At 33.5% G+C, this 15,034-nt stretch overlaps 1 protein-coding gene across 4 annotated transcripts in view; it reads left to right on the top strand.

Annotated features, from left to right (window-relative positions):
* The window catches only part of TBC1D19 (TBC1 domain family member 19), a 152,404-nt gene that overhangs the window by 71,244 nt on the left and 66,126 nt on the right, over positions 1-15,034 (top strand). For all 4 annotated transcript variants that reach the window (XM_077776582.1, XM_077776584.1, XM_077776583.1 and 1 more), the window contains 3 exons: positions 381-419; positions 1,892-2,004; positions 14,705-14,779. In XM_077776582.1, coding sequence (XP_077632708.1) covers positions 381-419; positions 1,892-2,004; positions 14,705-14,779 — 227 coding nt within the window. The remainder of the gene's footprint in view (positions 1-380; positions 420-1,891; positions 2,005-14,704; positions 14,780-15,034) is intronic.

Genomic DNA, 15,034 nt, shown 5'->3' with positions numbered 1-15,034 from the left:
TAGCATTAAGGTTTTTTGTTTTGTTTTAGCTATGCTTTCATGGCAGATTAGAGCAGAATTAGGGCTTTGCAAATGAAGCTGTCAAGATGAGTAGACCTTTTTCTGCTGTGAAAAGATATTCTGTTTTATTTTAACAAAGGAAAATTGGTTATCAGTTTTCTCTTCTGATTAAATGTACTTAACTCCCTTTTAATTTCCATAAACTTTAAGCAACTTAGAAAAAAGATTTTTCTACATATAAAGATAAATATTCTTATAGTTTTCTATAGAACCATTCAGTTTTAGAAATAATTACAGTATTAATACCAGAAAAAAGTATACCTAATATTGTTCTAAATGTAGTTGATCATATTTGTGTCTAATAATCTTATCATTTTTAGAACTTTTTGAAAATGAGCATGTACGTATTGGGCAAAAAGGTAAGCTTTTGATTATACTAATTATAATTTCTCAAAATGAAACAGTCTCAAGTAAATGTCTTCATCATGTGCCTCAGACTGAAATCCACTCCCTGGAAAACTAAAAATCTAAAAAAGAGTATTATTTAACTACGTAGATAATATAATGGGAATCTTTATAAAGAGGAGAAATATCATTTTGGCTTCATCAATAAATCTTAGATAAAGAAGAACACAGACGCTTCACTAAGAAGGAAATAATAAATGCAGACACACATTTTTAAGAATGTTAGTTTAACAATTCTGCTGAATGGTCAGCAGAATTTCATTTTAAAATCAAAGAGGAAGTCTGTCTCTTTGATGCTCCCACACGCTTCTCGTTAGTGCTAATGGGAATATGCCCCTGCATTAGGAGAGAATATACTTCTCTTGACTGTTCACAATGGTGAGACTTACTACCCAAAGCGGCCCTCAGTGTTCTGGGGAGTCATTTTTTCCCTGTCTCTTGAAAATTCTTCTTGTTTTTATAAATCTTTTTTTGTCTTTGAGATACGAAGTACAGATAAGTCTTTGTGTCAGACCTTCTATGGGAATTATCATGTTCTAAACTCTGTACTTCAGTTTTTCAAAATAATATTTAAGATTTCATCATTTTTTACTTGTATATTTGATGTTTTCATTAAACACAGTTGCAAATTAAAGAATATGCCTCATCTGTTTTTATTTGATATGATACCTTTATTTCTTTTGCTTATGTCATTTTCATTTAGTATAAGTTTTTTCCCTTTTCTTTTAAAAAGAAAATATAAGAAAATAGTATGTTAGACAAATATCAGCAGTTGCCTAGTAGGTCTTTTTTTTGCTTTTAAAATTGTTTTGTTTGTTTTGGGAGAGCCTTTGTTTTTGGACTTAATAGTTGGTATTTTCATTAAAGACAAAATGAAAATGAAAGAAAAATAATATAATAATTTTGTGAACTTGGCTGATTATAGTTTTTGACTTTATAAGGGTATCAGTTCTTTTCTTAGTTCTTTTTTAAAAAAATCTCTCTTTTCTGTTGATTTTAGGAAATAGCTAAAAAGTCATCTAATAGATTAGGTATCTCATATTCTTTATAATTCTTAGCCATAATACTTTAAATACCATAGTACTTCAAAATATTAGAACATTCCTGACTTAGAGAATATGCATAAGAAATTTATGCGTGTCTATCACTAGTTTCAGATCCGTGGAGCAAAGTGATTTCAAGGTACCTACATTAAACATTTTTACCAAATTGGGTAGGAGGTAGGGGAATTTCAGACTTGACCTGTATTGATAGGGATGTAAACAGGGCCACATCAAAATTCAGAGAGTAAAAGAAGGCTGTCAAGACATGATGTAATTATGTTAAAGATGAAATGTTAGCTTCCCCAAAGATGTTAATTATAAGGTTTCAGTTTTGTCTCTTACATTATAACTTTTGTAATGAGATTTTACTGTACTTTTCCCAGTGCTAGCAGAACAAGACAGTGCTGCTGCTCAACAGTATATCAGACAAGGAAGCCCCACAGCACTGAGAGCAGAGTTATGGGCTCTCATTTTGAATATTTCCAGTCAACCTGAGGTAAGAATCAAAAAAGACAGGCCAGATTTGAGCTATTTATATTTATTCTTCAGTGACCAGTTATTCACAGTTTTTTTTTTTTTAAATTAATATTTATTTATTTTTGAGAGAGAGACAGACAGAGTGTAAGCAGGGGAGGGGCAGAGAGAGGGAGACACAGAATCTGAAGCAGGCTCCAGGCTCTGAGCTGTCAGCACAGAGCGCGATATGGGGTTCAAATACACGAGCTGTGAGATCATGACCTAAGGCCAAGTTGGACCCTAGCTGACTGAGCCTCCCAGGCTCCCCAATAACCAGTTATTCAAGATAGAAATACCTTTTTTAAAATTCTGGTTTCTCAGTCAAGTATATTTACTCCCTTTTTTATCTACAAAAATCACTGTAGTTTTGATTTCTAAGACAAGATCAACAATATAATAATCACTGTGTGCTTAACATAGAAGTTTTTGTTATTGATAATTAGTTGGATATTTTAAACTTATACCTACAAAGAACAGTAAATGAAATGCTAAGAAATGGAGTCTGCCAGTAGAGATCAGTGAAGACGTGTAGAAGAACTGGGACATTAGAATAAGGATTGATAAAGAAGGACTGCTCAATATATGTAAATGAGCATTTTATCCCTACAGTTACTTTTGAAACATGCACTATTTTTATGGTTCTAGAGTCTGACAGATTATGTGACAGTATTATTTTTCTAAGTATAGGCACATTTTATTTTAGGAAATAAAATGAATATGAAGAGAAATCACCAAAAGACAAGTAATAGAGTCAATAAAGAAAAATTATATAAAACATTGATTCTTTTTGAAAAAAATTTTTGTTTTGCTTAAAGCCCGTTGATCATATAATCCATCCATTTAAAGATTTTAATAAGTAGCAAACTAATAGTTCTGTAGCTTAGTGGGTAAAAGCACGGGTTTTGTAGGGGGCGCCTGAGTGACTTAGTGAAGTGTCCGACTCTTGATTTCTGCTTCAGGTTATGATCTCATTGTTCATGAGGTCAAGCCCCACATCGGGCTCCATGTGCAGCCTGCTTGGGATTCTCTCTCCCTCTCTCCTTTTCCATGTGTGCAACCACTTTTTCTTTCTCTCAGAATAAAGAAATAAACTTAAAAAAAAAAAAACCCCAGCATGGGTTTTGGAATTATATGGACCTTGTTTCAACTCCTAGCTTACTTAGCTTATTTGAAATGTGCCAGTGAGTGAGTTAAATTTCTTGAAACCTCAATTTACCCACACTTAAATATAGGTAATAATAGTTATATCATAGGGTGGTTATGAGAATCAAATGAAATGACATATATGTCTTCTAACACAGCGCCTGACATGAATGGTCACCATTAATGGTAGTAATAGAATAATACTTACATGTTGCATAGTATTATGTTATAAATTAATTATAGTTTCTAATAATCGTTTTTAAGAAAATGAACTATTCATATTATTATAAAAAGTACACCCCCGACCTTTGCAAATTATGTTACATGTGTTCTTTTGTGTGTATGTATGTTTTAAATTTACCTTTATGAACATTACTGTCAAAAATTACTTGCTTCTTGGGGCGGCTGAGTGGCTCAGTTGGTTAAGCATCTGACTTTGGCTCAGATCATGATCTCACAGCTCGTGGGTTCGAGCCCCACATTGGGTTCTGTGCTGACAGCTCAGAGCCTGGAGCCTACTTCAGATTCTGTATCTCCCTCTCTCTCTGACCCTCCCCTGCTCACACTGTCTCTCTCTGTCTCTCAGAAATGAATAAAACATTTAAAAATTTTTAAAAATTACTTGCTTTTTTTCTGAAAGAGTAAGCGTTGTCATTTATTTTCAAGAAGTTTTAGACCAAATGATATTGGTGTGTTTTGTGGTGACATTAGAAGTAACAGTTTCCATAACAGAAGTGAGTGTATATTGGGCATTTTAGAGGAGAATATCAACTCTTAGAGAAAAGATGGTAACTCTTGTCCTGATATAACTGTGTAGATGACCTACCAGGTTCACCCATCAGGAGCTAGGTTAACAAAACCTATCTCTCCAGATGAACTAATTGCTACAATTTTAGAAGCAAATTTAGAATTTTTCCAAAAGTATCATCCTAGAGGAGCACCTGGCTGGCTCAGTTGGTAGAGCATCTGACTCTTGATCTCAGGGTCCTAAGTTCAAGTCCCATGTTGGGCATGGAGACTACTTAAAAAAAAAAAAAAAAAAGCAGTATCATCCTAGAATAAAAATAGTAATCCCAATTAAATTCCAAAAAAATGATTGTTTATTATAGTGTTCAGAGGCAGTTTTTACACTTGAATTTTGTGCTAATAGTCATCTTAATTTTTTAAGTTTATTTATTTATTTTGAGAGAGAGAGAAAGCATGAGCAGAGGAGAGGCAGAGAGGGAGAGAGAGGATCCCAAGCAGGCTCTGCAATGTCAGAAAAGAGCCCAACTCAGGGCTTGAACTCACAAATCATGAGGTCGTGACCTGAGCTGAAATCAGAAGTCGGACCAACTGAGCCACAGGCATTCCCACCATCTTGATTTTTAAATGCACAATGGCAAGTCTGGAAATAGAAATTAATATTTTCAGAAGAGCAACCTTGATTTTATTGAATGAAACACTTTCCATCACTTTCACTTATTTTCAGGTGTAAAAGTATGACCTCAACAAATTAAATCAGTTCCAAAATAACTGCTGTAGGTGGTAGGTACACTGGGTGGGGAGGGTGGGGGATGAATAGTTGCTTCTTTTTTTTTTAATCTAATTTTTTTAATGTTTATTTACTTTTGAGAGAGAGGGAGAGCGAGCACCAGTGGGGTAGGGGCAGAGAGAGAGAGGGAGACAGAATCTAAAGCAGGCTCCAGGCTCTGAGCTGTCAGCACAGAGCCAGATGCGGGGCTTGAACCCACAAACCATGAGATCATAACCTGAGCTAAAGTCAGACATTCAACCAACTGAGCCACCCAGGGGCCCTGAATAGTTACTTCTTATCAAGAGTACTGTATCAGAACTTTTTTTTCAATCACTTAAAATAAGCTATACATAGAAATGCATCATAATTGAGGAGTTATATAGTTAAGTGGAACATTTCACATTTTACACCCATAAGGATATATTTTTTAAATCTTATCTCAATAGAAAGACTGGATTTAATGCTTCAAGTTCCTAGTAATTAATTTATTTCACTAGAACATTATTTTTTTCCTCTTATTAAGGAAATATGTCATACATTTAAAAAGATCGCTTTTATATATTTTCTTTTATGCAAATCCCTAGCTGCATATCAAGATATCCATATTTAGTAAACATTCTTCATATTTTAAAAATTTTTTGCTTAATTTAGTTTGCTAATTAAAGAATACTGAAAATTCTTCTATACTTTGTTTTACATACTTGCTTACTAATAAAATAACCAGGACTAGTATTAATTAAAATTTTCTTTAGTGAGTTCATAAGTTTCTCCACAACCTTCCCCAGGTCAGTAACAATACCTGACCTTCCTAGATTTTCCTGGTCAGCTCATTCAGTCTCCACAGTGCCTGTTTCTGACCTTCATTCTTCTCAACACTTCTTTTCGGAGTCTTAGCAAAACACCTCCTCTTCTCCTACCTGGAGGAAACAGAAATCATCTTAGGAAACTCGTTCAGATTCCTTTCACCAAATCTGTACACTTAATTGCATCAGTACCTGTTCTTGCCTCCTCTACTTTTATAGCTAAACCTTCTGAAAAGAAATCTGTGCTAGAGGCATCCACTTCCTTAATGTCATTAATTACCGTATCTACCATGGTCTGGCATACAGCCTACTACATGACTACAACTGCCATGGCTAAAGTCACCGAGGAACAGTGGGCACATTTTAGTCCTTACATCTACTGTATTTGATACTCTTGCTTACTCTGCCCATGAAATATTCTTGGTCTTTTAGTTTGCCCTATTTTCTTGGTTCTGCATTCTCCCTTTTCCTTTCTTCTTCTTCTTTTTTTTTTTTTTTTATGTCCATTTTGAGTTCCTTCACTGGACCTTAAGGGCTTGTATTTGTAAGAATTCCATTTTGATCTTCTTTTCATTCCGTACATGTTACCTGACCTATCTTATTTATAAGTCACTTATTCCCTAATGGATTTGACTCTGTCTTCAGCCAAACTCTCTCTTAGCCTAAAACTTTTCTTTCCAGTTTTGCCTACAGAACTCCAGTAAGTGTTCTGAAATTATGCCAGACTCTTGATGTCTAAACGAAAAGGCATAATTACATCGATGTGTTTGTGGTCCTCTAATAGGTGCTCTATTATCTCTCATTGCACCATGCAGTTCTCTTCCTGAGAAAAGCTCCACTGACTGTTGTCCGCTTCGAAACTCCTACTCTTCTTTTAGACCCAGCTTATTCCGTCACCTTCTCTGAGAAGCCTTCCTGCCATTCTCTCCCCTACCTTGTCTTCTCCCAACTCCATTAGCACTACAGTTAGACATTCCTTCTTTCTCCTGCCATAACCAGGGCAGGAGCAAAGGCCTAAAGACACAGAAACATATACCATACTTCTTTTTCTCCTAAGTTTCTTTCTTTATTCTGAGAGAGAGCAGTCAGGAGGGGCAGAGAGAGAGAATCCCAAGCAGGCTCTGTACTGTCAGCGCAGAGCCCAACGTGGGGCTCAAACCCATGAACCGTGAGATCATGACCTGAGCCAAAATGAAGAGTCGGACGCTTAACCAATTGAGCCACCCAGGCGCCCTGCATATACTGTACTTCCTTCACTTGGCTGCTGCAGTTTCCAGGTTGAGTACCTAAGGACAGAGATTTTTTTCCTCTTCATTCTCCATAAACGTCAGTATCTTGTACAGTGTCTGAAAATGGTAGGCTCGTATAATGTTCGGAATGTTCTTTGTAGTCTTTCATTTCCTGTGAGTGTATTTCCTTTTTTCTTTAGTTAAAGAGTGTAAGTCTGCATGAAGTACCAAACAAATATACATACTAAAGTTTAAATAGTCTCTGATGCTAAAAAATTAGACTACTTTGTTTTTCAGAGATTGCTTTTTATAACCATAATTTATTACTCTTAAATATCTGTATTACTGGAGTTTATACAAAATACTCCTAAAATATCCTGTAATATTGTTAGTAATCATTGTGTTTTCTACATGCTTACATATTTTATAGAATATAATTAAAATATTAATATAAAAGTCATCCTTTATCACTATAACATAGTTATAATTTAAACTTTCCTATCTGTGTTTTTCTTTCATTTTATATGGATAAATTACACTAAAAATTATTGAAACCAAACATCCTGGATTGGAATTAGGAGGACTAGATGAGTCACTAACTAGTTCTCTAAGTTTGACTAAGGCAGTTAACTTGGCCACATCTCATTTCCTCAATGTTCAAATAAGGCAAATAGACTAGATATTTCCAAGGTCCCTTCCAGGTCTCAAATTCTCTGGTATGGTTTTTTTTCTTTTAATTAAAAGTAGATTTTTGTCAGTAGCACTGTTACATATCTAAAGTTATAGATGTTAAGTTATTCACAGAATTTTGAAGATATACTTCTTTATGGAAGCATACTGCACTAAAATTAGAATTTTAATGACTTTCTTTATTTGAAATATTTATTAGTTTCCTAGCCTTGGTGATGAAGGGTATTTATCATTAGTTTATAATAAAAAGCATTACAAATATGGTTACAAATTACTATTTAGAATAACAAAATAAAATTCTCTGTGGGAATTTGTAAATTATAGGCAATAATGTAGATATGAATACATGTTTGTAGTAAATACTACCTAAAGAAATATTTTCTTTGATTTTGCTTCACTTTTTTATGTTAATATAAATGTAAACCCCAAACTTAAAAAGAACATTAATAATAATAAATTAAAATCACTCAAATCACTCAGAAGCATTAAGATTCTATTTTTTTAGAGCAGTTATAGGTTCACAGCAAAATTGAAAGGAAGGTACAGAGGTCTTTCATATACCCACTGTACCCCACACATGCATAGTCTCCCCAGTTATCAACACCCCACACCAGAGTGATACATTTGCTAAAACTGATGAACTTGTATTGACATAATCACCCTAAGTCCAGTGTTCACCTTAGGGTTCATCTTGGTGTTGTACATTTGGACAAATGGATAAGGACAGATATATAACCTAATGGTATTGTACAGAGGATTTTCACCCCCTAAAAACCCCCTGTGCTCCACCTATTCTTCCCTCCGCCTTCCCCTTCAACATGTTAGCCATTACTGATCTTTTTACTCTCTCCATAATTATGCCTTTTCCATAATGTCATATAGTTGGAATCATATATTATGTAGTCTTTTCAGATTGGCCTCTTTCACATAGTTATATGCATTTAAGGTTCCTCCATGTCTTTTCATGACTTGATGGCTAATTTCTTTTTAGTGCTGAATATTCCATTGTCTTGATATACCACAGTTTATGCATTAACGTACTGAAAGACATCGTGGTTGCTTTCAACTTTTGACAGTTATGAATAAAGCTGCTGTAAACATGTGTGTGCAGGTTTTTATGTGGACATAAATTTTCAACTCCTCTGGATAAATACCAAGGAGCAAGATTGCTGGATTGTATGGTAAGAGAATGTTTAGTTTTATAAGAAACCACCATATTATCTTCCAAATGGGTTGTACCATTCTGCACTGTGAACATGAGTTCCTCTTGCTCCACATCCTCACCACCATTTGGTATTGTCGGTGTTCCAGATTTGGGCCCTTCTAGTAGGTGTTTAGTGGTATCTGGTTGTGTTAATTTGGATTTCCCTGATGCCATATGGTGTGGAACATCTTTTCATATGCTTATTTGCCGTTTGTAGGTCTTCTGTGTTGAGGTGTCCATTAAGCTCTATAGCCCATTTTTTAATTGAGTTGTTTGTTTTCTTGTTGAGTTGTAAGAATTCTTTGTATATTTTGGATAAATGTCCTTTATCAGATATATCTTGCAATTATTTTTTTCCTGGTCAGTGGCTTCTTTTCTCATTTTCTTGACATTGTCTTTTGCAGAGCACAGTGTTCAATTTTAATGCAGCCAGCTTATCTGTTATTTCTTTTTATGAATCATGTCTTTGGGATTATATCTAAAAAGGCATCACCATATCTAAGGTCATCTTGGTTTTCTCCTATATTATCTCCTGTGAGTTTCATTGCACTGTATATTTAAGTCTGTGATTTATTTTGAGTTAAGAGGGGTGTTAGGGTCTATATCTAGATTATTTATTTTTTGCATGTGGATATCCACTTATTTTATCCTCCGTTTTTGTAAAGATTGGTTTTTGGTTTTTGCTCCCTCATAGTTCCTTTACTTCTACATATTTATTTTATATATTTCCAAATATAGTTGACTATATTTATGTTGTTCTGTTTCTGGAATCTATTTTGTTCCATTGATTTGTCTATTCCTTTGCCAATACCACGTTGCCTTAATTACTGTAGTTTTATAGTGAGTCTTGAAGTTGAGTAATATCAGTCCTCCAACTGTGTTCTCCTTCAATATTGTGTTGGCTATCCTGGGTCTTTTACTTCTTGATATAAACTTTAAAATCTCCTCCTTCTCCTTCAGTATTGTGTTGGCTATTTTGAGTCTTTTACCTCATGATAAAAACTTTAGATAATCAGTTTGCCAATACCCACAAAATATCTTCCTGGGATTTTGATTGGGGTTGCAGTGAATCTATGGATCAAGTTAGAAAGAATGCACATCTTGTATCTAGACAATATTGATTTTTCCTATCCATGAACATGAAAAATCTCTCCACTTATTCAATTTTTCTTTGATGTCATTCATCAGAATTTTGTGGTTTTGTTCATATAGATCTTATATATATTTTGTTAGATTTATACCTAAGTTGACATTATTCTTTGGGGGGCTAATGTAAATGATATTGTGTTTTTAATTTCAAATTCCCTTTGTTCATTGCTTGTATATGAGAATATGATTGGCTTTTGAATATTAACCTTTTTATGTTGCAATCTTGCTGTAGTTGCTATTAGTTCCAGGAGGTTTTCTTTGTCAAATCTTTTGGGTTTTCTACATAGATAGTCATGTCATTTGCAAACAAAGACAGTTTTACTTCTTCATTGTGAATCTGTGTGCCCTTTATTTCCTTTTCCTGTCTTATTGCATTGGCTAGAACTTCCACCATGATGTTGAAAAGGAGTGGTGAGAGGGGACATCCTTACCTTGTATCTAATTTTAGGGGGAAAGCTTTGAGTTTCTCAGCATAAGCATTATGTTAGCTGTAAGTTTTTTGTAGGTATTCTTTATAAAGTTGAGGAAGTTCCCCCTCTATTTCTAATTTATAAGAGTTTTTATTATAAATGGATATTGTATTTTTAAAAATGCTTTTACTTTATTAATATAATGTTTTTTTCTTTTTAACCCATGATGTGATAGATTACATTAATTGATTTTTAAATGTTGAACCAGCTTTATAAACCTGTGGTAAATCCCATGTGGTCCTGCTGTACAGTTATTTTTATACATTGTTGGATTCAATTTTGCTACCATTTTGTTGAGGATTTTTTGGTCTATGTGCATGAGTGATATTGGTCTCTATTTTTCTTTTCTTGTGATATTTTTGTCTGTTTTGGTACTAGGGTAATGTTGACCTCATAGAATGAGCAAGGAAGTGTTTCCCCACTTCTGTTTTCTGTCAGAGATTGTAGAGGACTGGTAGAGTGTCTTTTTTAAATGTTTGGTAGTGAACCCCTCTGGGCTTAGTACTGTCTGTTTTGGAAGGTTATGAATTATTGAATCAATTGCTTTAATAGATATAGGCCTATTCAAGACTGTCTGTTTCCTTTTGGGAGAATTTTGGCAAATTGTGTTGTTCGTATACTTGGTCTAGTTCACCTATGTTTTCAAATTTGTGGGTATACAGTTGTTTATAGTATTCTTTTATTATCCTTTTAATGTCCACAGGATCTGTAGTGGTATTCCCACTTTCATTTTCAATATTAATAGTTTGTGTCCTCTCTCTTTTTTCCTTATTTAGCCAAGCTAGAGGCTCAACAGTTTTACTAATCTTTTCAAAGAACTAGCTTTGGTTTTGATATTTTTCTGTTGGCCTTCTATTTTCAATTTCATTTATTTTTGCTTTAAATATTATGATTACTTTTTTCTGCTTACTTTGGATTTAATTTTCTTTTTCTAGTTTTCCTCAGGTGGAAACTCAAATTATTGTGTTTAGATTTAATCCATTCAATACTATAAATTTATCTTTAAGTACCACTTTTGTGCATCCCACAAATTTTCATAAGTTGCATTTTCATTTTCATTTAGTTCAAAATATTTTAAATTTATCTTGAGAGCTCTTATTTGACCCATGTGTTATTAGAAGTTTGTTGAGTAATCTTTAAGTATTTGGTCATTTTCCAAATTTTCCATCTTTGGTTATCCAAAGATAACCAAAAGTTATCTTTCTGTTACCTATTTCTAGTTTAGTTCCATTGTGATCTTAAATGCAGACATTGTATAATTTCTATTCTTTGAAATTTGTTAAGGATGTTTTATGACCCAGAATGTGGTCCATCTTGGTGAATGTCCCATGTTAGCTTGAGAAACATTTCCATTCTACCATTGTTGAATCAAGTACTCTACAAGTGTCTGTTATATCCGGTTAATTGACAGGTTGTTGTATTCAATTTTATCCTTACTAATTTTCTACCTGCTGAATCTGTCCATTTTTGATAGAGAAGGAATAAAGTTTTATTTCAATTGAAAATTTATGGTTTATTGAATAAATGATGCTGATAATTAACCACCTTTCTGAAAGAAAACAGACATTTTGCTTATCATATGTAAAAATAAGTTACAGATAGATTATATATATTTAAAGAAAAAATAGTAATTTTAGAAAAAAATAGAAAAATATTTGTATAAACATGTGGTAAGATAGCCATGCCTTAGTAAAAAAAAAAAAAGGCAAAAAACAAAAACAAAAACTCCAATGCCATAAGGAACTTTAAAAACTTTGTCAATGTGTACCATAAATGAGAATCAAACAACCCTTTTTTTTGAAGAAAAAGTATTTGTAATTCAAACACAAAGGGTTAATCCTTATTATAAATAGACTGACAAATTAATAAAATAAATATAATCTAATAGAAAAATGTTATGAAAGGAAAATCACTGAAGTAGAAATTCAGATGGCCAGGAAACAAATGAGAGGGTGTTCACCTTTATTGTTATTTGGGAAAGTGCAAATTAACACAACAGTAAGACACCATTTTTCATACATGAGAAAGTTAAAGAGGTAAGGATATATGTAAACTTGTGCATTCATGTGTAGCTGGTGGGAATTTGAATTGATCATTTTTGGGAAATGGTTGGGCAAACAGTAGCCTAGCTAAAGGTATATATTAACCCTCAGCCTATAATCCTTTCTTTGTCAATGTATCCCATACATACAAAAGCTCATGTACATAAGGATATTTATTACAGTGTTATTTGTGGTGGCAAGCAACTTCAGTATCCATCTGTAGGAGAAAGACTAAATAAATTGTGATCCGTCTATGGCACAGCTTTAAAAATATTATAGTGTATTTAGCTATTAAGAAGAAAGACAGATGTATATTGTTAACATAGAAGGATGACCATGTTATATGTCTAGTTAGAGAAGCTGAATGAGTATAGTATGATTCCAGTTTGTGTTCAAAAATGACAACCAAACCCCCTACATATTATTTATTTGTACAAACATGGAGAAAGCTATGGAAGAATACAACTTACAAATAATGTTATAAATACAACACAAATAACATTAGTTTCTTTAGGAAAGCAGAATGGAAAAAGAGAGGATAATTAACTTTTTCTTTACACAGCTTTACATTGTTTCACTTTTTTTAAACAGTCGTATATCAGTTTGTGATTTTTAATTTATTTTATCTTTAAAAGAGGCATGACTCTAAATTTCTCAGCTTTTCCACCCCGTTTGCTAGGAAACATTAGAGTATAATGCTAGGCTCTTCACCAATTGTCAAGGATTAGTATTTGAATTAGGTACTATTCCTATCTTTAAGAATGCTTTTTTATTCTAGCAAGAGAAATGGATTCAGTAGATACAATGGAAATTAAAATAATAAAATAATTTTGCCTTAGTTAAGAAATCAAAACATCATAAATAAGAGCAAAGTAAGGCTTTTTTAAAAATTAAAATTAAAATGACTAAAAATAGCCAGTAAATCTCCAGATTATTTTTAGGCTAAGAGCATTTTGACCCAAACCAGGGAACTGTGTATTAAGCATCTTTCAAGATTAAAAAATTAATTTCAGGGGGGCCTGGGTGGCTCAGTCAGTTGAGTGTCTGACTCTTGATTTTGGGTCAGGCCATGATCGCAGGGTTATGGGATGGACCCCTGTGTCTGGTTCTGTGCTGAGCCTGGAACCTACCTCTCTCCCTCTTCTTCTGCCCCACTCCCCAGCTTTCTCACACTCTCTCTCTTTCTAAAACAAAACAAACAAACAAAAAAAGAGATCATATTTTGTATTTCAGGAAACATAGGGTCATATACCATCCTGCCAAGGCAGCTGCACGCAACAGATATTCTTCTTTGTCCCACACAACCCTGTCCCACAGCTCTTACCTGTGTGAGGGGATATCTCCAGAAAGAATCATACAGATTGGTGTGTACTGAGGAGCCAAGCAGTGTTTTGATATGGGCAGAAACCAGGGCTAACGTGCCTGAGAGATGAGTGGAGAGATCTGGGGGAACATAAGGATCAGCTAAAACAATGAGATGATATCTCCATCTGTCTGAAGCACAGCTACTATCACTTGATCCTTACCTTCCTTCTTCTTCTTCTTTTTTTCTTTTTTTTAATTAATGAATGTCCTGACCAACTATTAACCTGATGCTTAACTGGATTATAGTTTCAAGTCCCTCCTCCTTTTTTCCCTTCTTCCGTCCTTCCGTATTATTCCTTTCCCCTCTTTTTCTCTTCTTTCCATCTTTCCTCTCTTCTATGTCTTATTCTCTATTAAATTAAATATTAGCCTAATCTTCTCACTGTATACAGTTAATCAGATTTTATAGTGTTATGGAACCATATTCTGATACCAAAAAAACCTGACTTCTTTCGTATGCTATGTGATTGTTTCTACTAGCAGAGATGATTTGTTATGTTTAACCTTTTTATTTGATAATTTAGGTATTAGAACAACAGTACAGAGTAGTTCTCCTGCTTTTTTGAGTAGAGTCTGGGACCACGTTTCCCTGATCAAATCTTACTACCTTTGTGGCCTTGGACAGCAAGTTACTTTTTTCTCTGGGTCTGTTTCTCAAATATAAATGGGAATAATAATTTTTAAAATTGGAATAATAATCACCGAACTATTTTATTTTATTTTATTGGTATGAAATTCAATGAATTAACTCATATATGGTAGGTAAAACACTTTCTGGCATCTAGTAATTAATAAAGATTGTATTTGCTATTAAGGTTAAATTACAATTAATTAATTTAGGAAACATTCATTTAATACCCACCGGGTGCTCAGACCTTATCCTAAGTGATGGGATTAGGTATATTTATTAAGTATCTATCATTAGCTAGGCATGGAGAATGTAGTAAATAAAATAACGTCCTCTTAGAGTTTATAATACTATTAGTGATTATTTATTAAAATTTGAGGCTAACTCTATATATGTGATTGACCTTTAATTTGTATTTATTTGTTTTACTTTTAAATGTAGGATATCTTATATTATGAGCAGCTTAAGACCAATGTGATACAACATGACCTTTTGGTGGATAGTCTAATCTATAAAGTAAGTAAAAGTGTACATTTTTTCATTTCAGTAATACCATTGAACAATTATTGAGAGTTTTGAACATGCAGGGCCTGTATTTTGTATGATAATGTAGATTAACCTTGCAAAATAATTGTAAGTGATCATTGTACTTGTAAATTTAAGGTTTATCTTCAAAATTTGTAGTCTCCAGTAAATGTTATGCTCTTTCCCTTTGAAGTTGTCCTCATGATCCTTTCCTAGTACTCTGATTTTTTTATTAAAAGAATGATA

Source organism: Crocuta crocuta, unplaced genomic scaffold, assembly GCF_008692635.1.
Source record: "Crocuta crocuta isolate KB4526 unplaced genomic scaffold, BGI_CrCroc_1.0 scaffold57, whole genome shotgun sequence".
NCBI classification, from domain to species: Eukaryota; Metazoa; Chordata; class Mammalia; order Carnivora; family Hyaenidae; genus Crocuta; species Crocuta crocuta.
This window is presented reverse-complemented; position numbering and strand designations above follow the sequence as displayed.